At 58.2% G+C, this 27,597-nt stretch overlaps 1 protein-coding gene across 3 annotated transcripts; it reads left to right on the top strand.

Annotated features, from left to right (window-relative positions):
* Positions 1-1,819: 1,819 nt before the first annotated feature.
* SH2B3 (SH2B adaptor protein 3) lies at positions 1,820-26,080 on the top strand. 3 transcript variants are annotated; one of them, XM_080628680.1, is made up of 8 exons: positions 1,820-1,978; positions 10,072-10,848; positions 23,114-23,215; positions 23,775-23,866; positions 23,958-24,049; positions 24,209-24,426; positions 24,758-24,929; positions 25,545-26,080. In XM_080628680.1, the coding sequence occupies exons 2-8, from the start codon at positions 10,099-10,101 to the stop codon at positions 25,832-25,834; spliced, it is 1,716 nt and encodes a 571-aa protein (XP_080484806.1). In that variant the 5' UTR covers positions 1,820-1,978; positions 10,072-10,098; the 3' UTR covers positions 25,835-26,080. The 3 variants fall into 3 exon arrangements, with proteins under 3 accessions (XP_080484806.1, XP_080484805.1, XP_080484807.1); XM_080628679.1 differs by lacking the exon at positions 1,820-1,978 and adding an exon at positions 3,352-3,604; XM_080628681.1 differs by lacking the exon at positions 1,820-1,978 and adding an exon at positions 3,353-3,604 and having other exon boundaries at positions 24,212-24,426.
* The last annotated feature ends 1,517 nt before the right edge of the window (positions 26,081-27,597 follow it).

Genomic DNA, 27,597 nt, shown 5'->3' with positions numbered 1-27,597 from the left:
AGTGGGGCAGGCTCTGTTCAAGGCCACTGGTGGGGAGTCTCAGGTCTCTCTGTGCCACTTATCTCCCTGTCTTGTGGAGAGCTGCCTTTTCACATGGCAAGATTAGGGGGTGGAAGGACCATGGGAGAAGCAGTATCGCTGTTAGACCTGCTGGGGTAACTGATTAAAGGGATCCACACTCCTGGCTCGGGGACTCCGAAACCCTGGCTGCTTCCTGCTGCTCCATTGGCCATGTTAGCAGAGGTTGTTCTTCCACTGCAGCCACTTCCCAGGGAGCCCTTTGAAAAGTCACCACCATTCCTTAAAAACCACCAGCAAAATTCCTCTGTGAGTTTTTGCTTCCCTTTGGGTCTCCTTTTGGGAGGGTCTCGTGTCACTGCACAGGCTCCAGCACCTCCCTTTCTGAGCAACTCCATCATATTTTCCCTTTGCTGTTCCTCCAACAAGGAGCCCGAAGCCTGTGCCTCAGTTTCCCACGTTAAGTCTTGATGGGAAAGATGGGGAAATGAATTCCAAGGCTGAGCTTGACCAACAATGGAGATAAAAGGAGAAGAAAAGGGTCTGAAAGGAGGTGAGGGGCTGCCACTTTGGATGTGGGCTGCCCCTTTGGATGTGGGCTGCCCTTGGCCTCTGGTTCCTGTTGTCCCATGACTGGTGACTTGGTGCGGTTATGCAGCGGCGGGTGCTGGATGAGGTGAGTGGGAGCTCTGAGTCACAGCGGGTGCTGGCTCAGCAGCGGCTTCCTGGGAATCTGGGGGTGCTGGGGGGGTACCCCGGGAGTGCTCCATGCCTGGTCCCCAGCCGGGGATGGAGAAGAGGTGCGGGTCTCCATCATGACCACCCATGAATGGTCCTCAGGGACCCCAAGGGAGTCACCCACGGGGATCTCCTGCCTGGCAGCCCGGGGGCCGGGGACCCCATCACCATCACCGGGGCGGCTGCAGTGCGGCCGGTGCCCGGGAGAGGGCGGATGGAGCCCAGAGACGGCGGCAGCTCCAGGCTCGACGGGGCTGCAGGTGGCAGCCAGCCCAGGGAGCACCCGCTCCATCAGCACCCTGTTCATCAGGACCCAATCCATCGCCACCCGACACATCACCACCCAACCTATCACCACCCAGCTCTCTGAATGGATGCATGAAAGCCAGGCTGAGATTTTGGGGGCATTGGTCTGGGCATGGCAAGTCCAGGGGCACAGCATCAATGTGGGGGGGGTCCTGTTTCAGTCTTTCCTTAGTTGGAAGGATATGGATTGGGAATGGAGGGGATAAATGACTGGGGTGTATTTTAAATCACCAGGGAAGATGGAGGCCAATGGTGGTGTCACACAGATGCCCGTTCACAAACAGCTCAGCACAGATTCTCATAGCCAAGCACTTCCAGATGTCACCCCCAGACATGGTGGGGGGACATCTCACTGCAGGATGGCAGATGTCACCTGCATCCAATCACATCCCACCCCGGGAAATGCAGATGTGCCTCTTCCAAACCACTCCATGCACCCAGAGACCGAAGCAGGCTGGAGGGCTGGAGTTGAAGAGGGAAGTGGGAAGGACATTTGGAAGCTGGTTGAAGCTTTTAGAGGAGAAGCAAGCAGCAGTGGTTAAAAGCTGAGCCCAGTGCCGAGCGGAAGGGAAGCAGCAGCGTGTGTGTGTGTGTACAAAGGCGCAGCTCTGCATAAACAAACAGCAAAAGCAGAAGTCGGTGGCAGTGAATTAGCAGTTGGGGACTGTAGAAAATCCATACAGGAAACAAAACAGAGGAGAAATCTCAGGCCACGGGGACTGAGGACGCTGAGAGGGCACTTTTGAAATAGATGAAGCTCATTGAGTGTGCAATAGCTGCGGGCTGGGACGGCCGCCCATGGGAAGGAGGGCAGGCACCGGGCTCCACCGACCGCTCATCTGTGCTCAGGGAAAGAGCCAGAAGGTGCAATTATGCATAAAGGGACAGCAGAAGGAATTCAAAACCAGCTTTTAAGGTAAGATTTTATCATTTCAGCCACTCTCAGCTACTTCCCTGTGCGGTTTGGGGAGGGCTGGTTGGATGCCCAAGGAGAGTGTGAGGTTAGAGCCCTGCACGGAAGCTCAAATCTGGTCCAAGGGGTTTGTGCGGCTGGAGGGGGACAGTGGGGTTGTGTCCACCACAGCAGCAGCCTAGGGCCGTGGTCTGGGCATGGCCAGTCCCAGGGAACAGCACCAGGTCCTCTTTCAGTCTTCTCCTCATTGGAAGGAGATGGATTAGGAATGGATACGGTGAGCAACTGGAGTGTATTTTAAAGCATTGAAGCCCATTGGTGGTGGCACACAGGTGCCCATTCACACAGCTCAGCGTGCCTCAGCCCACTCTCCAAGGGCAAAATCCTGCAGCTTCCACCCTCCCAACACCCACAGATCGATCTGTGGTGGCTGTAAAATCCCAGCTGCCACTTCCCTGGGATTTTCCAGCTTGGAGTGCTGGGTGAGTGCCAGCTCTGGGCAAGGCTGCTCAGGGTACTTTCCATGGGGTCTGAAGGCAAGGACAGTCCTCCATCCCCAGCACTGCTGAGGATGAGGACCTGGAGGAGCTCTTGGGACAACCAGTGACACTGGTGAGAGATGTCAGTGGCCCGGATACGATGGCACAGAGCAGAAACCAGCCCTTTCCTGGGAAAAGGTGCAGTGCAAGTTTATTATCCTCTCATTTCCCATGGCTGAGTGGCTGCAGCTCTGCTCCCATGGGATGAGATGACAGCAGCAGGATGGCTGGGCCTGGTTTGTGTATACCCCCCCCCCCCCAGTCCCCAGCCCTGATTGGGGCCGGAGGAACACTGAGACTGCTCTGTCCCTCGCCCACAGTGCAGGACAGCCACAGCCCCTGTGGCCTGACCTGCTCCCACGGGGTGGAGGCAGAGCCCCGCGGTGCCTTTCGCAGCACGATGATTTCCTCAGCTGAAAGGCAGAGGAAAACGATGAGAAATGGGGTTTGAGGCAGCGTCTCGCCAACTGCTGCCACCGCAGAGGTCCCTTGGGACCCAGCCTGTGGAGCCGTGGGAGGACAAGGCCGGGCAGGAACAGGAAAGGGGGTGTTTTCCTGCACATCCCTCCCAGGCTCCCAAACGACCCCCGGGATCAGGCTGAGGCCGGGCGGACGGGACTGTGATGAGCGGACACCCCCAGATCCGCAGGGACAGAAAAAAGTAATAAAAACTTAAAAAAAACCCCAAATCCAACGAACCAAACCCAAAACAACCTTCGCGAGCGCAGCTGGGCTGTTTATGCCGCTGCCTCCGCGGGCGCGGATGCGATAAGTTAAAGGCACCGGCGGGGAGGGGCGGAGCGGTGCGGTGCGCACCCGCGGAGCTGCCGGCGGGACCCGGACGGACAGCGCGGCCCCTCCGCTCCGCCCCGCACAGCCCCCGCCCTCGGCCGCGCCGCTCCGCTTTACATAACGCGCCCGGGGCCGGGGTCCGCGTCCCGCGGCTCCGCTCGGCGGAAATGCGGAGCCGCCTGCCCCGGTTTCCTGCCTGAGCCGTCCCGTTCCGAGCTGTCCGTCCCGTCCGCCCGGCCCCGGGCGCTCCGCCGCGCTCCACCATGGGCGAGCGGCAGCCGGACGCCTTCTCCTGCAGGTAACCGCGGGCGCGCAGCGGGGCCGGGCTGGGCTGTACCGGGACGGGACGGGCGGCCCCGGGCAGCGGCCGCTGCAAAGTGAAAGTGGCGGCGGCGGGGACCGGCCGGGAGCGGGGAGCTGCCCCGGAGCTGCGCCGGGTGCGGACCTCCCGGAGCGCGATCCTCTTCTCTGTCAGCCCCGACCCCTCGGGTCTGCCCCCTTCAGCCCCTCCGCTCCCCGTCTCTTTGGGGTCCCCTTCCTCTGGTCCCCTCCTTCTACCCTTGGGGACCCCTGTCCTCCCCATACCCTTTTCCCTCATAGGCGCTCCCGATCCCAGGGGCCCTGTTCCCCTGTGGGTGCTCCCAGTTCTGGGGATCCCCATCTTCTTAGCACCCCTTTACCCCACAATACCCCATCTTCTGGGGTCACTCTCCTCCCCAGGTCCCTCATTTCCAGCACCTTTATTCTGGGGACCGCTGATCCAGCCTTGTCCCTCTCCTCCATCCGCCCCTTGCAAGCCCCCACCATGGAGGTGGCCCCTCTTGCAGGACACAGGACCATGTGGGGTGATGCCCACCAGCCCCAGCCACCCCTGCGGGGTGCTGCCATGCCCTGCCTGCTCACCCCACTGCCCCTTTCTCCTTTGCCCCCGTGCCTGCTGCCAGCACCAAGCAGAGGTGCCAACCGGAGCCTGCCAAGTGGCTCCTCCGGCTTTCTGCTCCCTGCAGACTTCGTTGGCTCGCAGGCACTGCCTGGCTTGGCAGGCGCTGGGGCTCAGAGCATGAGGCCGATGCACCGGAGGACAACATCCCCGGGGCCCCCCTTGCACTTGCCAGCGTGCCTGGTCCTGCTCATGCCAAGCCCTGGCGGGGTCACCCGCAGAGAGCCTGGACCCGCTGGCTCCCACAGCAGCAATAACAAGGTCATTGCTGCCTGGGCTGGGATTTACTGTCAAGGAAACCGGGACGAGCTTGATATTGTTGTTGCAGATTGATTCAAGATGTGCTGGAGGTGTGGGCTGGTGGCCCAGGGACTCTTCGGGTTGTGCTTAGGTAGGAAAAGCAGCTGGAGGAAAAGGTGGCCGGCCAGGGACCTGGCACTGCCGCCTCTTGCGTGTCCCTGTTTGCTGGCAGGGATTGGAGTTTAAAGACCAGTGACATTGCTGGCAGGTTTCACTTGGGCTTGTTTGGGACTAGATCAATGCCTTGGATTTCTTTTTAACTTGTTTTTGGTAGAGAGCCTTGTCCTGGAGCATTCTTCCCACCCCCAGCACTGCTTTTATTTTCTCCTTTTCCTCTATGTATTTATTGCCTCTGGAAAGATCTGCTTTGGTTTTGCCAGAGCCCGCAGGGCAGCGGGGCTGCCAGCACCACGCATTACACTGGAGAGATTGGGGTGCAAGTGCTGGTGGCTTTTGGGGGGTCATACATCCTATTGACCCAGAGCAAACCCCCCCCCAGCCACACACCCTTGGCATTGCCGAGGGCTGATGGGCACCACAAAGGCATGGGGATAAATCCCTGCGGGTGAGACAAAGCGAAAGTGCAAGAGCTCAGCACTGGCAAGGTTTGTGGTCCTGCCGCGGCTCGGCGAGGAGGAAGGGCTCAATCCAGCCCTGGGGACGCTGCTGTGGTGGGGAGGGAGAGCCGGGTTGGTGGGGAGCTGAGCTGCTCCCCAAGGGACCCCCTTCAGCCGCTCCCATGGGAGCACTCGCTGCACCCGGGTTCTCCCACGCCTGCACCGCAGAGATTCATTTAATGCAGCAAAACAAACCCTGTACAAAGAGGTCACCCCATGGCCAGGATTTACCCTGCAGGCAGCAGGTGTAGGGGAGCGTGATGGTATAAACCAGGCTGCTGGGTGCCAGACGCCACGGTGATGGGCGCTTCTGTGAACAGGGGCAGGCAGAGGCTTTCTATGGATCAGGGCTGGCCACAGCGGCTCATCCTGGTGAGCTCCTGTAGGTCAAGCGAGCGTGGAGCTTGCATGTGACCAAAGATGGGTTTGGGATGGACTGTGTCCATCCTGTCTGTCCAGTGGAGTGATCAGGGGAAGCCAAATGGGTGGAATTCCTCTGGACCTAAACCATCTGTGTCCCCAGAGGTCCTTGGTGCTGCTCAGCCCACCGAGATATAGATTAAGGCCAGCCTTGGCCTTCAACAGAGCAAGTTGTGTCAAATGAGAGGGGTGTGCGTGTCCTACAAGAAAGGGGGGAATAGGAGAGCAAATCAAGGCCCTCCAACCTCCTCCTGGCTTTTAACCTGATTTCCTCAGAAAACACAGCCCCTGTGGGTATGTGGTGGAGGAACCTCTCTAACCTGCTCCTCTGCTGCTCTTTGATCTGTGGATTTCCTTCAGCCATAGAAGAGAGGGGAGGAAGGTCCTGAGACACTCTGAGGTCCTTCAAGTTGTGTGGAAACAGCCACTGGGTTGCAGGGAATGATGGTGCTGTGCCATGACCCTCTATAAGACCTCAGAGAATCCACACCACAATGGGGAGCTGCTCCCAGAGAGCAGAGCAGGACAATGCTGGGCAGTTCTGCTGTGGATTCTGCTGGCCTGATGCACAAATGGCCTTGGCTGCTTTATAGGGATGCTGTAAATATGGAGGTGCTGTTTTAGAGGGCCCTGTCACCCTCCTTGCCTCCTTTGGAGTCCCCATGCCCTGGGTGCATGGGCTCTGGAAGGAAGAAGCAGCTTGACTGAAGGGCAGCAATAAAACTTCATGGGGCTTTCCATGGCCATGCTGCTCTGCGTCATGTTGTGATCCAGCTTGGAGGAGGGTGAAATTGGGATGGTCCCCTCTGTCCCCACGCTTATTCTATCTACATCAGGAGGCTGCAGCCAGACCCTTTCCCACCTCTCCCCCTGCACCAGCCCCTCCTGCCTTGCTGAGGGGCTGCATCTCCACCCCCAAATGGTCCCTTTCTGCGCTCTCATCCCACCATTACATCCAGCCAATGCTCCAGCATCTGCCACCCTGCTCCCCAGGGGATCGGGATGCAGAGAAGGGCTGCACCAGCACCCTCCTGGGGGGATGCTCTGCACCACCCAGCCCTTGTGAGCCCATCCCTGTCAGGCTGGATCCCCTGGGGACCTGCATCTCCCTGAACCCTCCGCAGGGACCTGCAGCCCCCTGAGTCCCCCGCACCGGATGCTCTCCCATTGAAAAGTGCTGTTCATTGTAACTCAGCCTTTTATAGCTGCCTCGCGAGCAGGGTGCGGGGCTGTGCCAAGAAAGGCTGCTGCCGGCTCAGAATAGCTCTTTTCATGGAGGACATCCTGGGAAGGAACAATGTTCCTGCTCTTGGGATTGTGGGAACTCTGTCTTTCTGCCACTCGGCAAGCAGGGAGCTATGGGGCTGGCGAGGGCGTCTCCCAGCCCCTCGCTTTGCTCCCTCCTCAAAATAGTCCTGGGGGTGAGTGCTGAATGGCCTCATGCTTCTAAAAAGGGGCTGAAAATGCCGCCGGCCGCTTCTGCTCCGGATTGGGAACAGTAGTTTCTGGGAGAGCCGGCACATCAATCACGTTTCCTACTTGTGCTGCTGGCGTGGAGACCCACAGCTCTGGGGATGGGGCTGCTTTCATTTTCGGATCAGGGCTGCACATGCTCCGGGGCTGCCTGTGCACAAGCAGGAGCTGAGTTTGCTCAACGCCGTGGACTCTGCTCCATAACATTTCCCTTTGAGGCTGGGTTTGCAGTGCTGGGTGCTGTAGGGTGCTCTTCCTGTGCAGCCATGGCCCCCTTCATGGCTGTGCTGTGCTGGAGAGGCGGTGGGATAGATCCTGCAGCTCCTCCATGGCATTGCTGGCTCTGAACTGCTCGTCCTTCCAGCAGCGGATGCTGGCTCCCAGCATCGCAAAGGCACAAATAACCCATTGCCGGATCCGACCCTGCCGCAGCAACACTCACAAGGTTGAGCAAGAGTTGAATGGAATCTCCAGGGGCGGCTCTGCTGCCAGGCTGGATCCTGCACAAGCCGGGGCTCGCCATCCCAGCCCGCATCAAAGTCAGCCCGTGGCCGGTCTGTCCTGTCCCGCTCTTCCTGGAGCTCCTGGCCCAGCACCTCCAAACAGGCCCGAGATGGGGCAGGCTGGGTGATGTACAGCTCCTCCAGTGCTTGGGAAGGATGTCAGCCTTCCATCCAACCATCCCCTGGTGCATTGAGGGTGGGCTGGATTCCCTATTCAGTGCAAATTAAAGCCATCTGTTGTTGTGACAAGTCCCTTGGCTCGGAGCTGGCCTGCAGGATGGCCGGGAGCCTCTTGTATGAGCGTATCAGGTATAAGGGATGTGGATATTCTGCTTTAAAGCCACTGGATGCAGAATTCAGGCATTGTGGGCTGGAGCAGGGAGAAACCCACCCATCAGCAGGCACTCACATCCCTGCGGTGTGTCCCATGGAGCCAGGTGGAGGAGCGGGATGCTGCAGTAGCTCAAGCATGGATTCATCCAGGAGAGCTGTTTCCACATGGGAAGTGCGCCGGGTAGGAGCAGGGAGGACAGCGTTGCAGTTTGTGCTGGCAGGAGGAAGCGCTGGGGATGTATTTCCCATTGTCGAGCCGCTTGGAAAAACATGTTGCTACTGAAGATGGCCTTTGGCTGCTTCCACCGCATGGCTCAGGCGAAGCCCAGCTATTCCCATGCTGGAAACGATTCCCAAAGCCGGTGTGGCTCAAGCCCCAAACCTTGGAAAGCGAATTCCCTGCTTTGGGAATCTCTCCCCATGTCTGAGGAGCCATCCACGTGGGCGCCCCGCTTCCTTCAGCGCTTTGAGGGAGCATCCCATGGAGCTTGCCGGCGGTGCCGTCAGCTGCGGTGGCGATTCCCGGGTGCCGGGAGGAAGCGGGAGGATGCTGAGTCAGGGCAGGCTGGCGGCGCTGATAGACGGGGCCCCGCTGGGGTGTTCGGCCAGGCCACAACCGGGCGCATGCCCAGCGCCGGCCCTGAGCCTCGGGCGGCTCTTCTGGGAAGCCGGGGCTGGCGGGGGGCAGATAACATCTCCCCTCGCTGAGAAACCTCACGGTACGTACTAGGAAGGGCGGCGGGTGGGCAGAGATAGAGGTTGGCTTCCTGGCATTATCACCTCCCTGTCTGCAAACAAGCGCCACCATTGCCGCACGCTCCCCATCGCCACGCTCGCTTCCACCCAACCCTTGGGTTTTCTGCTCGATTCTCCCTCCCCATAACCAATGCAATCACTTTCCCTCCCCTCCCAGCAGCCCGGCGCTGAAGGTGTCTGCAGTTTCAGGGAGGCGGTGGTGGTGCCCGTGCTGCTGTAGCAGGATCCGGCTGGGTTGGCCGATGTTTCCTGCCTGAGCGGAGTGCATGGCCCCGATAAGTGCGGCGGCAAGCACGAGGTTCAGCAGTAAGCAGCCCGTGGGGAGCGCCACTGCCGGGCTCAGCCGCGCTCACCAGGGCGAGCATGGGTACCGTCAGATTGGCCTCGCACCAAATCTGCTCCGGGCACAGATATGGCGTGGTTTGCCGGAGCCTGATGGTCCCGCGGGCAGCAGAGCATCCCCCCGGGGACACAAGCTCATGGCTGGCAGTGCCGGCGGTGTGGCCGTATCCCCCCCAGCCGCAGGGATCTGGCAGCTCTGTCCCTGGATTCCTGCAGCTTTTCCTGCCGTTTCCTCCCCTCCCGCCCCCACTCCGGTTTTATCAGCTGCGTTGAAATAGGTCCCTGGAGGGAAACCCATCAGCGCTGCGAAGCCTTGGCAGGAGCCGAGCGGATGTGGCCCGGGCGGGCGTCCCCGCTGCAGGCAGCTGTGCTGGCAGGAAGCCCCACAGACACCCTGCTCCGGGACCTGCCTGCACCCCACCTCGCAGGTGGGGAAACTGAGGCACGGCCCTGCCAGGTGGGGATGGGGATGCTGGAGAGGGACTCTTCATCAGGGACTGTAGTGACAGGACAAGGGGTGATGGGTTCAAACAAACAGGGGAGGTTCAGGTCAGATATAAGGAAGAAGTTCTTTATTGTGAAGGTGCTGAGGTGCTGGCACAGGGTGCCCAGAGAAGTGGTGAAAGCTCCATCCCTGGCAGTGTTCAAGGCCAGGTTGAGCAGAGTAACGTGGTCTAGTGTGAGGCATCCCTGCCCATGGCAGGGGGTTAGGACTAGATAATCTTAAGGTCCTTTCCAACCCAAGCCATTCTGTGATTTATGATTCTATGCAAGGTGCTGCGGCAGGGCTGGGTGCTCCAAGTCCTGTCTGGCACGGCTGGGTGCTGAGCTGTAGTGGCTCCACTGTGCCACTCACCGGGAAGCTGTCCCCAGACTGCCTGCAGCATATCCCATGCTCTACCCTGGTGAATGAAGTGGCTTTGATGGGGACCAAGCCAACCATGGTGCTCCCCAGGCTGTTTGCGCTGTGGTATGTGTTTGGACTGATGTATGGCCACACTGGCCAGGGATTACGGGGACAGGAGGGAGGCATCAGCGCATTGGGGCTCCCCTGACCCCACTGGTGTGCTCTGTCTTGCAGCGCATCCGCCTCGCTGGAGCCACGGCAATGAATGGGCACGCTCTGCCGGCCGGCACGCCAGCGCATCCCCGGGGCTGGCATGAGTTCTGCGAGCTGCACGCCATCAGCACGGCCAAGGAGCTGGCGCGGCACTACCTGCGCTTCGCCACCGAGCACCCGCACCATGACCTCCTGGCCGCAGAGAACTTCTCGGTGCAGTTCACCGACCTCTTCCAGCAGTACTTCTGCCATGAGGTGAAGGAGGGATTCGCCATGAACCAGCTCCGCATCCTGCCCGCCGGCCCGGCGCGGGATTACCGGGAGACGCACCGGCGCCACACGGATGCCTCCGTGGGCACGGTGGCCACCAAAGCCGAGGCGGATCCAGGCTCTGAGCAGCCCGGCCGAGCTCCCGAAGCCACCCCGTCAGGGCTCCGCAAGTCCTGGAGCTCGGAGGAGCTGCTGGGGCCGGCTCGGAGGCCTTTCTCGCTCAGCCAGCTGCGCAGGAGCTGGCGCAGCCTCTTCCGACGCCGTTCCTCGGATGCTCTCCCTGCGGATGGGGACGGGGAGGCGGCGGAGGCAGCGCTGAAGCCGGGACTGGGGAAGCGCATCCTGCCGTGGGGGCTGTCGCGGGAGCAGCCCCCCGAGGTGCGCAAGGAGGGGATCCTCAAGTACGGGCTGCTGGATGAGAGCTCCTTGGACAGTGGGACCCGCTGGCAGCGCTGCCGCCTGGTGCTGCGGCGAGCTGGGACGTCTGATGGTGAGGAGTACGTGCTGGAGCTCTTCGACCCACCCAAGGTAAGGACCTGCTCGTTCCTGCCCCTATCAGCTGGGTGATGCTGAGGGCTGGGGATGATGCTGAGGGCTGGGGATGATGCTGAGGGCTGGGAATGATGCTGAGGGCTGGGGATGATGCCAGGGTACCAGCATGTCCTGTGAGAGGAGCAGGGCCGTGCTGCACTCCTGCTCACAAGGATTTGTCACCATGAGCAGTGTCTGGGCACAAGCCCAGGACCCAGATGGGTTTGCTCTGCTGCTGCTCTCCCTCTTCTGCAGCCACACAAGGCTGGACTCAGTTTACTTAAGACCTCTGAGAAGGAGAACCTGTGTTTGGGAGATGGACATTGCTGTGACCATGTGCTGAGGGTGATTTGTGCACTGATTATTGCAGTCAAGATGCAATTGCATTTCTCCCTGCTGGGACCCCGAACCTGGGTTTTCCAGCTAGAAGCAGAGCAGCTGCCTTGTGAGATGAGGATAGAGGCTGGTGGCCTCCATCCTGCTCATCCCCAGCCCCATGGACCCATCCCAACAAGGGTTTGGCACACCTCAAATTCACCCTGCCTCTGGTTTGCTTTGGCTTCAGCAGCCAGGGCATTGGCTCGCCTGGGCAAGCTGGGAAAGGAAGGGGAAAAGTCGTCTTCTGCTCCCCATGGGACCTGTAAGTGAGGTTAATTTTAGTTTCATAAGTACTTCTGTAGCTCAAAATTCAGCTCTTGGCTATGCCAGGGAGCTCCCGTGGTGCTTAGAGGCTGGCTGGAGCGGAGATGATGCAGGATGTGAGTGAACAGGGAGCGATGTGGGGGGAGCCGGGGAGTTTAATCTTTAGAAAGGCAGTTCCTCCCCATGGCAGGTCCCACGCAGGCGGCTTGGGCTGTGTTTTCCCTCTTTTCCCCTTTTTTTTCTGTGCTTGTTTAACTTTGATGACTAAACTTGTGCTTCGGAAGGAGGAAACCTCCGCTAGAGCTGGAGCCTTGTCGCTGCCTCTGGGCTGTGTTTGCTGCTTGCTGTGGCAGTGGGGCCAGGGAGCAGCTGGTTGAATTCCTGCTGTTTCTGTCAAATGACTCCAATATTAAATATTAGAAACAAAATGGAAAAAAACACCAAAATTGCACAGTCTGAAAGTAAGAGCTGGTCTTGCTCCGTCGTGTTGTTAGGTTGCAGTTGTTTGTTCCCATAGGAGTGTGTGTCCCCATTTGTGGGCATGGGGAGGTCTGGGTCTGAACAGCATCACTTTGGGGTCCTTTGAGGATGCACCTGGGCAGCATCACTGGATGCTGGTGTGGTCCATACCCTGCTCACCAGGATGGCACTGGGCATGTCAGACCATGCCACAGGGACCAGCCTGGCCAGTGGGGAGGAGGTACCTGATGTTATTTCATGCACTGCTGCCAGCTTTGCTCCTCCACATCCTCAGTGGCTTTGCCCAGGCCTGCCCTTGAGGCTTTGCAGAGCCAAAACTAGAGCCAAGCAAGGGGATGCTCCCCTGCACAGGGTGCTCAGCAGTCAGGGCCTTCCTGGGCACACACTTATGCCCCCCACCACCCAGAGGACAAGCATCCCACTGTGTGCTGCCTGCCCACTGAACCTGGTGCTTACAAACACTGCTTTTTGCCTTTCTTTTTCCCCTTTTCCCCCCCTTTTTTCCTTATTTCCCCTCATCTGCCTCCCCTTGGGAAGCAAGCCCTGCACACAGCACATTCTTCCTCCTGGCTGCTTTGACCCAGGGGCAGGAGGCATTTAAAGCAAGCCATTTGCAAGTTCACCCAGCGTTCTGCAGCGTTATTCCTTGCAGTGTGCTCCTAATCTCCATCCCGCAGAGATTTCCTGGTGAGATCCCATCCCCATGGGGCCGGGGACCCTGTTTCTCAGCCAGGTCTGCGGAAGGGGGGATGTTCCTCGCTGGATTTCACGAGTCTCCGCAGTAAATTGCTTCCTGTGCAAATACTCTCAGGGTGGGTCCTTCCTCTCTAATTAACTGGGCCAGGGCCAGATCCTCTCTCCTTTACAGCACACTCAATCCGGCCCCTTTTCCACTAAGTGTAGTTGAACTCTGGGGGTGCTGGTGGGTCCCCACTTCCCAAAACCAGCAAGAGGCAAAGAGAGGAGCAGGAGCAGAGCAGCTTGGTGGTGATTTACTTTTGCTTTCTTTCTCCTTGCAAATAAACACTAGGGAAGGATGCAGGGAGCCCCCTCACCTCCATGCTCTGCCCCACGATGCTCACAGGGCTTTGCCACTGCCCGTGGTGTGGATCTGTTCCTGATCTGATGATGCTGTTGGTTGTAGAATCAGACTGGTTTGGGTTGGAAGGGACCTTAAAGCTCGTCCAGTTCCACCCCCTGCCATGGGCTGGGACACCTTCCACTGTCCATCCGCAGACCTCCAGACCCTTTGAACAGTACAATGTAAATGGAAATTCAGCTCAACCTCATGGCTTTACAGCATCAAGCCAAGCCCCCAAATACTTAGCACCTTGCAACGACTTGGGAAGGGCAGGGTGCCTGCGGGAAGTGGCCATGGCTTGGCCTCTGCTCTCTCATTCTCCTTTTGGCAGCTTTTATCTTACTCCCTCCCTCTACTTTCTCCCTGGTGCACTTCAATGGGGCCTCTGAGCCTAATCCCGTAACGTGCCCGGCATCAAAGGGAGCAGGGTGCTTTGAAGGGCCTTAATCCCATTTACTGCTTGGGTGGCCAGCGCTGTGCTGGGTGAAGGGTTGAGTGTCAGCGAGCCGTGCCGGTGCCACCCGTGCGGGCATCCCATTCTTCATCATGTCACTGGGGCTTCAGCTGGATGAGATGGGGTTTTGGGCAGAGGGAGCAGCTCACATTCCCCTGCTTGCAGCTGCTGCTGGGTTGGTTTTGGCATCGTTCCTTCCTCCCTCGAGCGCTGGAAAAATGATGTTGCAAAGGAGGGGTTTGGAGATGCCTGGATGCGGAGCTCTCCTGGGAGCACATCTCAGCCTGGGTGCAGGGCACCGCTGGGCTCAGGGCACCTGGATACCGGGGTATCTGTAGTGCTTGTACCTATGGCCGTATATATAGATGTACACAGGAAAACCAGTGAAACACTGGGTATGGTCCTGTGTGTGCAGACCAGGTAGATTCTCTGATGTCTATAGGAGGGCAACGCTCACTTGCTTTCCATGGAAGCACTAAGGGCTTTCCCCTCTACCATGATATTTATTCCCATATCTCTTGTAGGTTTGGGTAGCTCTGAGGCCTCTCCACCTTCACAAATTTAAGCCAAAACTGGCAAAACAGCCCCTGCATGGTTTCGGGGCTGCCCTGTTCATCAGCTGAGCCCCAGCCCCAAGTGCCTTTTACATGGCCAAGCCCTGAGCTCCATGAAGACCGTGATTTGCAGCGGAAGCATCCCGAGCCGTTTCTGTTGACCAGATGTTTTGACAGGAAAGGGGAAGGGAAATGGGATTTGCATTTGCGCTGGTTTCTTTATAGCATTTTAATGAAATCCAGCACATCCCGTAAATCGATGGCACGCCGAGACAGGCCGGGAAGACTCCTTCCGGAGAGAACCCGCGGAGCCTGTGTCATGGCTCGTCTGCAGCCGTGGCCGCAGGAGCTGTATTTTTATCTCTGCTCAGCGTGAGACTGCTTTGACTTCCTTTTTTTCTCTTCATTTCTCTTCTCTTTCCTCTTCCTTTCACCTGAAGCTGGTTTCTGAGAACTGCCACCTCCTGAGCAAGCAGGTCCTGCACCACTCGGCTCCCATTCACGTGGCTGGGACCAGGCATAGGGTGAGGGACATCCTGGTGCTGAGGTCCCCATCCCCATTCCAGCTCCTCCTCGAGCTGCTTTGTTCCTCCAGGAGCAATTGGAGTTGATTCGGTGATTCAGTGAGGATGTATGGAGAGGCAATGGTGGAGGGGGAAATGCCTTCAGGGATGGAAAGGCCACATTATGGGAAGCCTGGACCCCAGCAGCAGCTGTGTTTGCATCCCTATCCCAGGCAGGGATTTGAGCAATCCCTCTCTTTTGCAGCACAACACTTTGCTTCAAATCCAAAACATGTTTCCTCTTACTAGTGACCTACAATTGTGCTTGAAAACTGGATGTGCCCAGTTTGGTGCACAAATGCCCTGGTTGCTGCTGCAGCACCGTCAGCTCCTTCATTCCTCTATTCCTGCAAAAACAACCAATGCAAAATGGTATTTTTCTTCCCAAGGCCACCAGGAGCAGGGCACCCACTGCCTGCAGGCAATGGGTGCCCATGTGAAAGGGTTTGTAGTGATGGGAAGCATCTCAGTGTCCCGTCATTGCCTTGGCCCAGGGAAGAGCATGTTTGTGTCAATCTGGATCCCATTTGGTGTCCTCCATCCTGTGAGCTGGAGCAGACTGGGCCACGTGTGCTCCTACCCTTGTCCCCATGTTTGCCCAGGGGCAAGCCGGCTGCACGGCATCTTATTTTGTCTTTGTTGTCATAAAAATGTTGATTCCAGGCTGGGATTTGCTGCCTTGATCCTCTATCCAAGAGCAACCCTGTTGCATCATCCCTTGGCGGCTGGACAGTGGGTGGCCAGAGAGCTGCATCCCTCTCCTGACATCCCCTTGGGTTGCATCCCCAAGGGAGCGCATCTTTCTCCTGGCATCCCCAGGGCTGAAACCAGGAAACCTGCCATGGGGGAAGAGCTGGAGGGATTTGGTTGTACTGGGATTCCCTTGGGAAAGGCAACACGTCACCCAGTGGTGCCTGGAGCCACACCGAAACCCACCGCAGACTTTCACTGCAGAGCAGGGCGAGCAGCACGTCCCCAGCTTTGCTTTCGGTGCTGTGCTGCTCACTGTTCTTCGAAGGCGAAGGGCTGGGGCATCCTTTCAGCTGCTTTGGTGAGATTTTGGTGGTGACTTTCTCTATATTCCCCCCCCCCCCCCCTATTTTTCATGTTGGGTATCGCAGGGTGGGAGCGCAATGAGACAAAAGGTTATTTGTCATTTATTAACCACAACTTTTTCCATCCTTGGTCAGGCACGGAAAAAACACTTTTAGCAGCTTAACCACAGCCCTGGTGCTAATTGCTGAAGAGCAGAGCTTCTTATTTTGGAAACCGTGTTGCTGGGATGGGGCTTGGCTGGGTTGTGAGGGGATGGGTGCAGCATGGAGCAGCCCCAGCCTGCTGCTTCCCCCGGTGCTGGGGTTGTTGGGGCTTGCAGGAGAGGGGCTTAAGGGGTTTCCTTTCGCTTTAACCCCATCCTTTAAAGTCCACCCTGCTGTTGTTGGTGGAGTGCTCATCTCACTGCTGTGACCCCCATGCTTATGGCAGTGATGCTTTGCTGCCTGCCAGCACATGGATGCTCATGGTCAGGTCTGCCTCGCAGGGATGCTGCAGAGCTGCTCAGGTAGAAGAGCACCATGGGCAAGCTGAGGATCATTGAATCATAGAATGCTTTGGGTTGGAAAGGACCTTAAAGCTCATCCAGCTCCAACCCGCTACCATGAGCAGGGACATCTTCAATTAGATCAGGCCCTGTATAACCTGACCTTGAGTGTTTACAGGGGATGGGACATCCAGCACCCCTCTGGGCAACCTATTCCAGTGCCTCATCACCCTCATTGTAAAAAATTCCTGCCTTGCATCTCATCTAAATCTACCTTCTTTTTGTTTAAAACCATTATCCCTTGTCCTGTGGGAGCCAAACATGGAGATATTAAGAGAATCACAAGGAAGGGGACTGGGAAAGTGCTCAGGGACTGTACCCAAGCCTCCTGCAGCTGGGGATGCAGGGTGCTGGTGGGTGCTGGGTCCCGCTCAGCCCTGGCACCCAGTGTGAGATGCCCGGTGGTGTTTTTTTGGGTGGTTGTCTCTTTTTACCTTTTTTCTCGTTCTTTTTATGGCCCAGGATGTGGTTGTTTCTGGGTGTTTCGAGGCTGAGTGCTGCTTCTGTCAAAGGTAAATACCGGTGAGAGGCTGCGCGGGGTCTGGAAGGGTTCCCTGCTCCTCCCCGCTGGTCCGGGCTCCAATCGATGCATGATGGATATCATGATGTTCAGTCTTGCCTTGAGAGGATGTTAAAAATGAAGCATTTTGGGCAAAATCTTCTTCATTCATTTGGGCAGAGCAAGGGGTCACTCCGTAATGGTGCTCGCTGCTGCTGTCAGTAGGTTTCAGAGTGAACAGGTTCATGCAGGTGGTGAGGTGCGGATGTGCCACCCTGGGGTCCTCTCCAATGAGCTTCAAGAGGCTGAGCTGAGCTTGGAGGGGCCCTGCAGTGGATTTGGGATGCAGGAGCCCCATGAGATGCTGGGGGTGTGCAGGGAAATGTCCCTCTGGGTGATACAAAACCGTCGGGTAATTTAAAACCTTGGGGTGATGCAAAATCCGGGCACATCCTGGGGATGCTGTGGGGTCCATGCTGGATACCGCCTGTTCCCCAGCCCTCTGGGGCTGGGTTTTGGGGGTGACTCAGTCCCCGGCTGCAGCCGGCTCTGCTCGTAAGCAGGCACCTTGTTGACTTCCCATGCTTGTTGTTTATTCCAGGAAATTATTAAAGCAGCCCACGCTGGAAGCGAGTTTGGCTTAAAATAAGACACAAATGAAAGGGGCTGGCAAATGCTGCCTGTTTACAGATCCTGTTTATAGCCCTCGTCTTCCCAAACCCTGCTGTGAATGCGAGCCGCTGGGCTCTCTGGTTTTGGGGTGGTTTGTAAGGTTTCGGAGAGGGAATGTTTGACTCATTCACATGGATGTCTGTGTCTCTTAGTGGATCTTTATCAATGCACAAAGCAGGGCCATCAGCCCCGAGGATGGGGTGGGGGTTTCTATATGGAACCCCCAAATCCCTCCCGATGGGTATGGATTTACCCAATGGCTCTTGTGGTGTGTTTTGCAGTGTCCCAGGTTTATTTCCATCAGGATGGATGGGGCCTGGGCTGTGTTTTCCTGCTCGGCAGCCGCTCAGGAGGGGAACAGAAGGTGCTTTGTGCCCCGGCCACCCCCGAGCCAGCGCTTCAGGCTGGCACAACGGTGCCTCTTGTCACCACTGAGCCTGGTCCCCTCAGGGATGGCTCTGTCCCTGCCGTGGGCTGTGGGGATGCTCGGGGATGCGGTGTCTTGGAAACTCTTTTGTGCCCCTGGTGTTGGTGGGTTGGGATGCGCTGGGGTTTCGGAGGTACAAAGGGGGGAGGGTTTGGGGGGTAATGGCTGGGGTCTGGGATCACCTCTTGTGTTTCTCTGCTTAACAGAGGCAGAAAACCTCCAGCCTCCAGTTCCACAAGCCCAGAACACAACCCCTTGATGGTGCTCACTGCTGCTGTCAGTAGGTTTCAGAGTGAACAGGTTCATGCAGGCAGTGGGGTGGGAATGTGCCACCCTGGGGCCCTCCCCAAGAGCTTTAAGGGGCTGAGCTCTGGGGGGCCCTGCAGTGGGTTTGGGGTGCAGGAGGCACGTGAGAGGCTGGGGCTGTGCAGGGAAATGGCCTGAATCAATGGGATCCCAGGCCCTGTCCGCAGCACTAGAACGGAGGACACCATGGAGTACTGGGATTACTGGAGGATAAATGCTGCGAGACTGAACATGGCGATGAGCAGTGGTGGAAACCCCTGAGGATGAACATCAGGATTGGCCATGGTACAAACACCACGTCCAAGGACACATGCTGGGATCATCTATGGTGCAAAGTCCTCAAGGTTTAACCATGAGGAAACCCCCTGAGGCCAAACACCAGGATTATGTGCCCTGCAAAATTCCCGAGGATGAGCACTGGGATTACTACAGTGGAACCCCACAAGGATGATCTCTGGTGCAGCAAACACCTTGTACCCTCCAGCACTACCCTTGGTGCCTCCAACAGGACCCCGCTGCTGCCCTGCACCAGAGCAATGGCTGTGTTTCCCCTCCAGTTCACCCGGCATTCCCCTGGGACAAGGCTGTGTCCTGGGAAACTTCACAAAACTCCCTGGGGCCTGTGGGTGCAGGATGTGGTTTGACACCAGCACAATCTGGTGCTCACAATGCTGTGGATCTCGGTGGCCATCCATGCGTCCGTCCATGCGTCCGTCCATGCGTCCGTCCATGCGTCCGTCCATACATCCGTCCATGCGTCCGTCCATACATCCGTCCATGCGTCCATCCATACATCCGTCCATGCGTCCATCCGTGCATCCATCCATCCAGCCAGCCAGCCATCCATCCGTGCACCAGGTACACTGCAGCTCCAGCTGAGGTTTATCCCTTGGGAGCTCTGATGGAGCTCGCCTGTATCCATCAGGGTCCTTGCCCAAGGGCTTGTGGCACATCCCCTGTTGTGACTCAGAGTGGAAGCGAAGGAGCAGCACAGGGAAATCCCCGCACGTGGAAGGATTTGCTCTCTGCTCTGCACAGGTCCGTGTCGCTGCCGTCATTGCCATACCAGTATCATCGTCATGGTGCCACAGCCGTCATCACCATGCCACTGCCGTCATTGCAGTGCCGCCACCGTCATCACCATGTCATTCCCATCACCACCACTGTCATCATCACTGTGCCACTGTCGTCATCACTGTGCCACCATCCTCATCACTGTGCCACCACAGTCATTGCCATGTGGTGTTCCCATCGTCCATCACCATAACAGTACCATCACCGCTGCACCACCACCATCATCCCCTGCCAACAGTGTCATTGCTGTGCCACCACAATCATCCCTTTGCCAGCAGGGGACTGGGCACTGCCCAGATCCCCTGGGAAGGGCGGACGGCTCCAGCTCCCTCCTGTGCAGCATGGATGGTGGCAGCATTCTGGGGACCTGGCAGCAGGTGGCTGAGTGATGGGTGCCAGCACCCTGCTGGTGCCGGTCAGACCTGGAGGTGCTGCTCTCAGACCTGGGCTGTGGCCCTCCCGGATGTGGGCCCTGTGGCAGTGTGATTTCACTCTCATTCTTGGAAAGCTGCCTGCCTTCCTCTGCACCGAGCGGAGAACACTGCCCACATCTGCTGTGTCCTCTGTGCAGCATCCAGGCCATGCTCCTCATAGCAGCGGCTCAGAGCATCACGGCAGGAGCTTTCCCAGCACATGTGAGTGGGCTGGAAGGAGTTTTGCTTCCCTAAAAAGCATAAATCCAACATATCCTTGGAGAGCTGCGAGGGAGCCGCGATGCTCAGCAGGTTTCCCGCCTGGGAGAGCAGGAAAGGCAAGTGGGAAGAGGAGGGAGGATGACGGAAGGAGCCCGGTGCCCATGGGTCTGGTGTCAGTGCCGGTACCAGGGCGCGCGGCGGGGCAGGAGCTGCGGTGAGAGCTGCTCGAGCGGAAACGCAGCGGCTCCTCTGCGCCTGCAACGCCCCAGCGCAGCTGTGACCTTGGCCTGACCTTCAGCTCGCGCTCCCGGCGCGGGATCCTTCCTATAGTCATCAGGTGCTGGCAAACCCTGCTTTAACACGGGCACGATGCCCGGTGCGTGGGGCTGTGCCGGCATTCCCCATGCTGTGCTGGTGCTCCCCGTGACAGGGGTGCAGTGGGGTGCCCTTCCCCAGTAGGATGCTCAGGGTAGGCAGCAGGAGGGGGTTTCATCCTGGGGGTGTTTTCATCCATCTTCCAGTTTTCCCCATGTCCCCTGGCACTGGGGACGGTGCTGGCCTGGATGGGGCTTCCTGATTCTAAACTCTGGAAGAATTCCCTGCTAAGAACAGAGATCCAGATCCTAGGGGCAGCAGCCCCGCTCTCAACACTGTGGTTAGGGAGGTGCCAAGAGCTCCTCCATCCCCAGCCGATGCAATCATTGTCCCCATCGGTGGCTCAATGTCCCCAGCAGTGCCTGCGTGCTGGGGAAGAGGGGGCAGCAGGATCTGGTGCCCTGTGAGCTGGAGATCACCGGTGTCACATCCCAGGATGGCCCAGGTTGCCTGCCAGGAGTCAGGACCAGGACTGTGCAGCGTTGGCACGGCACGGCTGTGTTCTGGGGTGCTGCTTCATGGGGTATCATGGCCCTGGGTGATTTTAGGGGTGCTCAACCTTGTGCTGGGGTTTTTTGTAGTGATAGGAATGGGTTTAAACTTAACCAGGGGAGATTTAGGTTAGATATAAGGGAGGAATTCCTTACTGTGAGGGTGGTGAGGGGCTGGAACAGGCTGCTCAAGGAAGTTTCAAATGCTCCATCCCTGTCAGTGTTGAAGGCCAGGTTGGACGGGGCCCGGAGCAACCTGGTTTAGTGTGAGGTGTCCCTGCCTATGGCAGGCATTTGGAACTGGATGATCTTTACCAAATCCAGACCATTCTATGATGCTCATGGGGATGGGGGCTGAGCTGGGGCAAGAAGCATCATGAGCATCCTAAGCTGGCAGCAAGGAGCACCCAGCCCCGTGGTGCTGCTGTGGCACCTTTCTTGCTGAGCAGCAGCCCGTGGGTGCTGGGTGAGCACGCGATGTGTTGAGTGTGCAGTTTTGCTTACCAAGAAATCCCTTTCTGGGTACCAGAGCCGGGCATCTTGTGGTGCGGGGGGGCGGGCACACCGTGCCTGTGGTAGGCACTTCTCCGAAGCCAGACTGCTTTTTCGGGTGCCCTATCTCTCTGCTGCATCATTTCCTTCTCCCCTTCACGCTCCCCATCTGCACCATCCCCCGGGGAGGGATGGCAGGGGGCTTCGCCGAACTCCCTGTTCCTGGAAATTCCCCGCTTCCTAGGAAAGCAGGAAGCCGATCCCAGCGCCGCGGTCGGGATGCGTGCCAATACAACCCTGCAAGGCTGGGGACGTGCTGGGTGTCACAACCCGAGGGTGGGAGAGCAGCCAGGATGGGCAACCCCTTTGCACAGGGCATGGTTGTTATCCAAGGATGCAGGACAATGAAAGTCCTTTGGGATTAATTATTGGTGCTACCGCAGCAGCTCACGGCATCCTCAGCCCCATTGGCGACAGTGATTGCAGCTTCAGCTGCAATCACTGTCGCCAATGGGGCTGAGGATGCCGTGAGCTGCTGCGGTAGCGCCAACCCCGGTGCATGAGCGACTTCTAAGAACTTTCTTTTCAGTGCTGATAAGGGCTGATCCTTCTCGTGCTGCGTTTCCGGCCCCAAAGTACACCGAGTCCTCAGTTGAGAGTGTGGAGGGAGGGAGGAGGGATGGGGGATGGAGGAAAAGAAAGCAACTCAATATGGTTTGCTTGGGTGTTCGAGTGCTGAGTCCCTGCTGGGGACCCCCCTTGGGTGGTTGGGGATGTGATGGGGTGGGTTTGCTGTGAGTAACACAAGCTTGGAGCAGGATTCGGGCACTTTGGGTGGCAAATGCTGTCGGGCAGGCTGGCATCCTCATAGCATCCCTGACTGGTGTGGGTTGGAAGGGACCTTAAAGCTCCTCCAGGGACCCCTTCCACTGGAGCAGCTTGCTCCAAGCCCCTGTGTCCAACCTGGCCTTGAACACTACCAGGGATGGGGCAGCCACAGCTTCTCTGGGCACCCTGTGCCAGTGCCTCAGCACCCTCACAGGGAAGAGCTTCTGCCTAAGAGCTCATCTCAGTCTCTCCTCTGGCAGGTTAAAGCCATTCCCCTTGGCCTGTCCCTACAGGCCCTTGTCCAAAGCCCCTCTCCAGGTTTCCTGTAGCCCTTTTAGGCACTGAAGCTGCTCTAAGGTCTCCCTGGATCCCTCTCTTCTCCAGGCTGGATAAGCATGGTACCCATCCTTTTGTCCATCCACAGACCCTTTAAATGTGGCTTGGGTCTGGCCACAGGGGTGAGCATGGAGAGGTTGGGATGCAGGGGTCCCCCAGGGGCTTTGGCTTTCAGGATGGTCCCTGGCACCCTGGATGCACCCTGATCCCAGTGGTGGCTGGCGAGTGCCACGTGCTGCAGCCTCACTTGCTGCTGGCACATGGAGCATGCTGGGCAGGAGGGGAACCGAAAGCTGCCGGGATGGGTATTATTAACCTCTGTGGAAGTATTTGCTCAGCACTTTGTCATGTGCCTGTGTCAGCAGCCTCTGACCCCTGCACCCATCTGCAGGGGCTCCCTGCCTGCATCCCAGTGTCCCCATCGTGGGTACATTCAGTCTCCCTGAACCACACTGGAACCCTCCAGTTCCAGCCTTATTGGAACTCCCTTCTTCCTCTTCTCCTCCACCCATCCCTTTGCTGCTGGCACCAGGATGGGTCCCGCTCTGTGCAGGGTGTCCCAGCAGTGCCATGTGGGGTATTTCCATGCCACAAGGGGTATTTCCTTGCTGGTGGGGTATTTCCCAGCAGAGCTGGGTATTTCCTTGCTGTCTGCTGTGCCTCGGGTGGCTCCTGGCAGGCTCAGCCCTGTCCCAGCAGTGCAGGGGGTGTTTGGTGCTGGGGCTCAGCTCATCCATCCTGTTACCCCCATAGGGCTCCAAGCCAAAGCTGCACGCTGCCTGCTCCGCCGTGCAGGAGGTGCGGAGGTGCACGCGCCTCGAGATGCCCGATAACCTGCACACCTTCGTCCTCAAGGTAAGGACCAGATGAGGGGTGCGGACCCGATCCCGAGGCTTTTCCCACCCTGTGGAGCTCATGTGGCTGCCGAAAGCTCCCGTGCCAAATTTCACTTCCTCTTCCCAGCCTTGGACTGGGGAAGAGTGCATGGGGGGTGCTCAGCATCCGCTGGGGTCAGGGATGGCGCCCAGCATAGGCGGGAGGGATTTGAATATAGAACCATGGAATGGTTTGGGTTGGAAGGGACCTTAAAGCTCCTCCAGCTCCAACCCCTGCCACGGGCAGGGACCCCTTCCACTGGAGCAGCTTGCTCCAAGCCCCTGTGTCCAACCTGGCCTTGAACACTGCCAGGGATGGGGCAGCCACAGCTCCTCTGGGCACCCTGGGCCAGCGCCTCAGCACCCTCACAGGGAAGAGCTTCTGCCTTAGATCCAACCTGAACCTCTCCTGTTTCAGTTTGAACCCATCACCCCTTGTCCTACCTCTGCAGTCCCTGATGAAGAGCCCCTCTCCAGCATCCTCACATGTACCTCTCTTTCTGAAGCCCCCTCTCATGTCCCTCTCTGATGTCCCCCAGGTCACCAACGCCACCGACATCCTGTTTGAGGCAGGGGACGAGCAGCAGCTCAGCTCCTGGACGGCCGAGATCCGGGAATGTGCACGCAGGGGGTAAGCTCCCGATGGATGCCCGCAAGCCTGGGCATAGGGATGACCCTTCCATGCCCCCCAGCGCTCAACCTGGCTTCTCCTTTCCCGGCAGGTCTGATGCGGGTGATCCCGAGCTGCTGGCGTGCTGGCACCCCAACCCTGCAGCCGCCGGCCCCACCACCAGCACGGACACCCAGGGCCAAGGTGAGCAGCGGGGACACCCTGGGGATGGGGCATCCCTTGCCGGGGGGGTCTCTGCATCCCACCGGGCTGATGGAGTATCCCCATGTGCAGAGGGGAGGTGGATGGGGGTGACGGGCAGGGGGTCCCCGCTTCCCAGGGGCACTCATCCCTATGCCCTAGCAGGGGCGATGCCGGGGGCCCCGGGGGAGGCGGCGGGGCCGAAGATGGAGCAGTTCCTCTCCTCCTGCCCCTGGTTCCATGGGCCCATCTCCCGCGTGAAGGCAGCTCACCTGGTGCAGGTGGGGGGGCTGGAGGGACACGGCGTCTTCCTGGTGCGGCAGAGCGAGACGCGCCGCGGCGAGTACGTGCTCACCTTCAACTTCCAGGGCAGAGCAAAGGTACGGGCGGGAGAGGGGATGGGATGGGGGCGGGAATCTCACAGGAGCCCCTCGAGGAGCATCCACCCCCCAGCGTGGTCCGTGTCCCATCATCCCACCCCATGGAGATGCTCTTCCCGTGTGGTCCCTGCCCTGGTGCTTGCAGCGGGCTGGTGAACCCATACCCGTTCCTGGGGGGGAAGAATCCATGCGGTGATACAGGCACTGGGGATGCAGCACATCATGTTAAGGCCATTTGTCCCCCTCCACCCCAAATATCCCTGTGTCCCCCATCATCTCCTCCTGCACTGGAGCTGGTGGAAGGGTAACAGGGCCATGTTTCTCCCGGCAGCACCTGCGGCTGGCACTGACGGAGCGGGGCCAGTGCCGCGTCCAGCACCTCCGCTTCTCCTCCATCATGGAGATGCTGCAGCACTTCCATCGCTACCCCATCCCGCTGGAGTGCGGGACAGCCTGCGATGTCCGGCTGTCCAGCTACGTTGTAGTCCTGCCCCAGCCACAAGGTACGTGGGGATGGAGGGATGGGGATGTTCCATGGGGTGCTGGAGAGGGGCTCTTCATCAGGGACTGTAGCAATAGGACAAAGGGTGATGGGTTCAAACTGAAACAAGGGAAGTTCAGGCTGGATGTAAGGAAGAAGTTCTTTACTGTGAAGGTGCTGAGGTGCTGGTAAAAGAAGTGGTAAATACCCCATCCCTGGCAGTGTTCGAGGCCAGGTTGGACACAGGGGCTTGGAGCAAGCTGCTCCAGTGGAAGGTGTCCCTGCCCGTGGCAGGGGTAATGGGACTGGATGAGCGTTAAGGTCTTTCCCAACCCAAACCATTCTATGATTCTATGGAGTACAGGAATGTCCCAGCGGGAGGGTCCTTGGGGTGGATGCTGGTGCCCTGGGGCTGGGCAACCGCACATGGGATAAGGGGAAGCGGAAGCATCGGGGAAGCAGCACAAAAGGTGACTCCCGAGCTCCCCCCTTCCTCTTTTGAGAAAGGAGAAGCTGCCCCAAACCACTGCAGATGGTTGGGGGGGGGCACAGGATGCATCCAGCACCACACCCGATACCCGGGAGCAACAGGGTAGGAGCATCCCATTGACCGCCCATCTCTGCCCTTCACCCGCAGCTCCTGGCTCCAGCACCACGGTCCCTCTCCCGCTGCCCATTCCCAGCTGGAGCCCTGACTTCAGCCTCACCCCCACCGGCTCCTCCTGTCCTCATGGCCCCGACGAGCCCCCCCCAGGCCCTGCATCGGAGCAGATCTTCCACGTGGTGCCGCCGCCGTCGGAGCTGGCGCAGAGCCTGCGCCCCAGCAGGGCAGCCCCGGGGCCCCGGCACCGCGATTCGGACTACGAGGTGGAGGCACCGGGCCGGGGCCATGTCCGTGCCATTGACAACCAGTACACACCGCTCTGACGGGGGCGGCCCCGCACCGCGATGCACTTTCGGGTGGAGAAATCCCAGAGAGAGACCTCCTGGGTATCGCATCGAGGGACAGGATGTGCCCCGTTTCTTCCTTCTGGTTAGGGATATTGTATTTTTGCAAGGAAAGGGGGTAATTTTCACTCCAGTCCGGGTGTGCTCCCTCTCTTCGGCCTGTTAAAGGGCCTCTTAGTTGTATTTTCTGGTTGTTATAATCAAAGCTTTCTTTGTCACTGTTTACACACGCCTCTCGTGCCTGAGTCCCTGCGTGCCGGGCATCGCGCCGTCGGGCTCAGCATCCCACCCGGGGGCTTGAGTTGCACTCATCGAATTGTTTTAAGGCAAAGGAAAAAGAGGGAAATAAGAGGAGTGGATTGTAATTCATCACCAGTTGCTGCTCCGGCGAAGACGAGCCCCATCCTCCTGCCCCAGCACTTGCTGCTGCCAAAGCCCCCAGCAAAGCCCAGCCTGCTGGAGCTGAGCTCCTGCATGGAGTGAAGATGATGGTCACGATCAGCGTTAGGGCTTTGGGTTTAAATAAGGCAAAAACCTGGCTTTTCTCACCCTTCTGTCTAACCCAGAGCAGCTGCAGTGACTCCGTGCACCAGCCAGAGGAACACTTACACCATCGGCCTTGCTAGTTGAGACGTGAACACTAACTGCTCCATCATTAATGATGTCACTAGGGGAGAACTAGTGCAGAGACTGATGGCAAATCACTCCCCCCGGTGATGGAGGTGTTTTATCCTGGTGATGGAGGTGCCTATCCTGGTGATGGAGGTGTTTTATCCCGGTGATAGATGTGTATCCCGGTGATGGAGGTGTTTTATCCCTGTGATAGATGTGTATCCCGGTGATGGAGGTGTTTTATCCTGGTGTTTGAAGCATTTTATCCCCATGATGGAACCATTTTAGGCACAAATCTAAAGTGAGTTTCTCCCCAAAACATTTTGCACCTCTCCAGCACTCACCCTGCTCTCATTTGCCTTTTATTTCCCCCTTAAATCACTGCACAACTGAGATTTGGTGGCATTTAAAGCTATGCAATGGCCTCTTGCAGGCGAGGGGGGGTCCCTATGGTGCACACTTCCCTGCCTGGAGGAAGAGCATCTCCCCGGCAGCCCCTGGTAGCAGAAGAGCTCTGTTTGCTTGCACAGGTTGCACACCAAGCAAGACATAGGCACTGCTGTAGCTCCAATTGGAATCACCACGCATTAATCCCCGCGGCTTCACGTGCCCTATCCCTGATGAAGGCACCAGCACAGGAGAGCATCACCGGAGCCGGGAGCGTGGCCACGTCCCAGCCTCCACTGCTCTTCCAGGCTTTACCTGCCGGCACCGTGCCGAGAGAGGAGCCGCTGCTTGGAAGCTGCTGTTATATTAAGAATGAGGAAGGGCTGGAGCTGTTGCGACACGCGGGAGGGGATGTTTCAACTTCCAGATTTCCCAGGGCTCCCTGGGATTTCGGATGCAAAAATCGCCTTCAAATTGCCTCACAGGAAAGCCGCTTTATTTTTACCTTCCTTGACTTCGCCACGGAAGCAGGATCCCACAGGAGCAGTCCCAGATCGGGATTAATTTGAGAGCAAGGAAACAAGAAGGAAAAGCTTCTCGGGGCTGACTTTAGGGAGCTCTGCAGAGACCCAGCCTCTAGGCAGGGCTTTGCTGTTAAGCCTGGTTGGGAGGCAAAGCCCAAGGAGCTGGGAGCTGAAGGGCAAGTTCTGGGTTGGGAAGGGCAGAGCTGGTGCGGGCAGGAG

This window comes from Psittacula echo (assembly GCF_963264785.1).
Source record: "Psittacula echo genome assembly, chromosome: 13".
NCBI classification, from domain to species: domain Eukaryota; kingdom Metazoa; phylum Chordata; class Aves; order Psittaciformes; family Psittacidae; genus Psittacula; species Psittacula echo.
The sequence above is the reverse complement of the archived record's forward strand: the minus strand, read 5'-3'. Positions and strand labels throughout refer to the sequence as shown.

What these genes read in the sequence shown, in the direction of transcription:
- SH2B3 (XM_080628680.1), top strand. Translation starts at nt 10,099, where the DNA reads ATGAATGGGCACGCTCTGCCGGCCGGCACGCCAGCGCATCCCCGGGGC. An exon ending in AGCTCTTCGACCCACCCAAG is followed by an intron (nt 10,849 to 23,113) that starts GTAAGGACCTGC and finishes TTACCCCCATAG; the next exon opens with GGCTCCAAGCCAAAGCTGCA. An exon ending in AGTCCTGCCCCAGCCACAAG is followed by an intron (nt 24,930 to 25,544) that starts GTACGTGGGGAT and finishes CTTCACCCGCAG; the next exon opens with CTCCTGGCTCCAGCACCACG.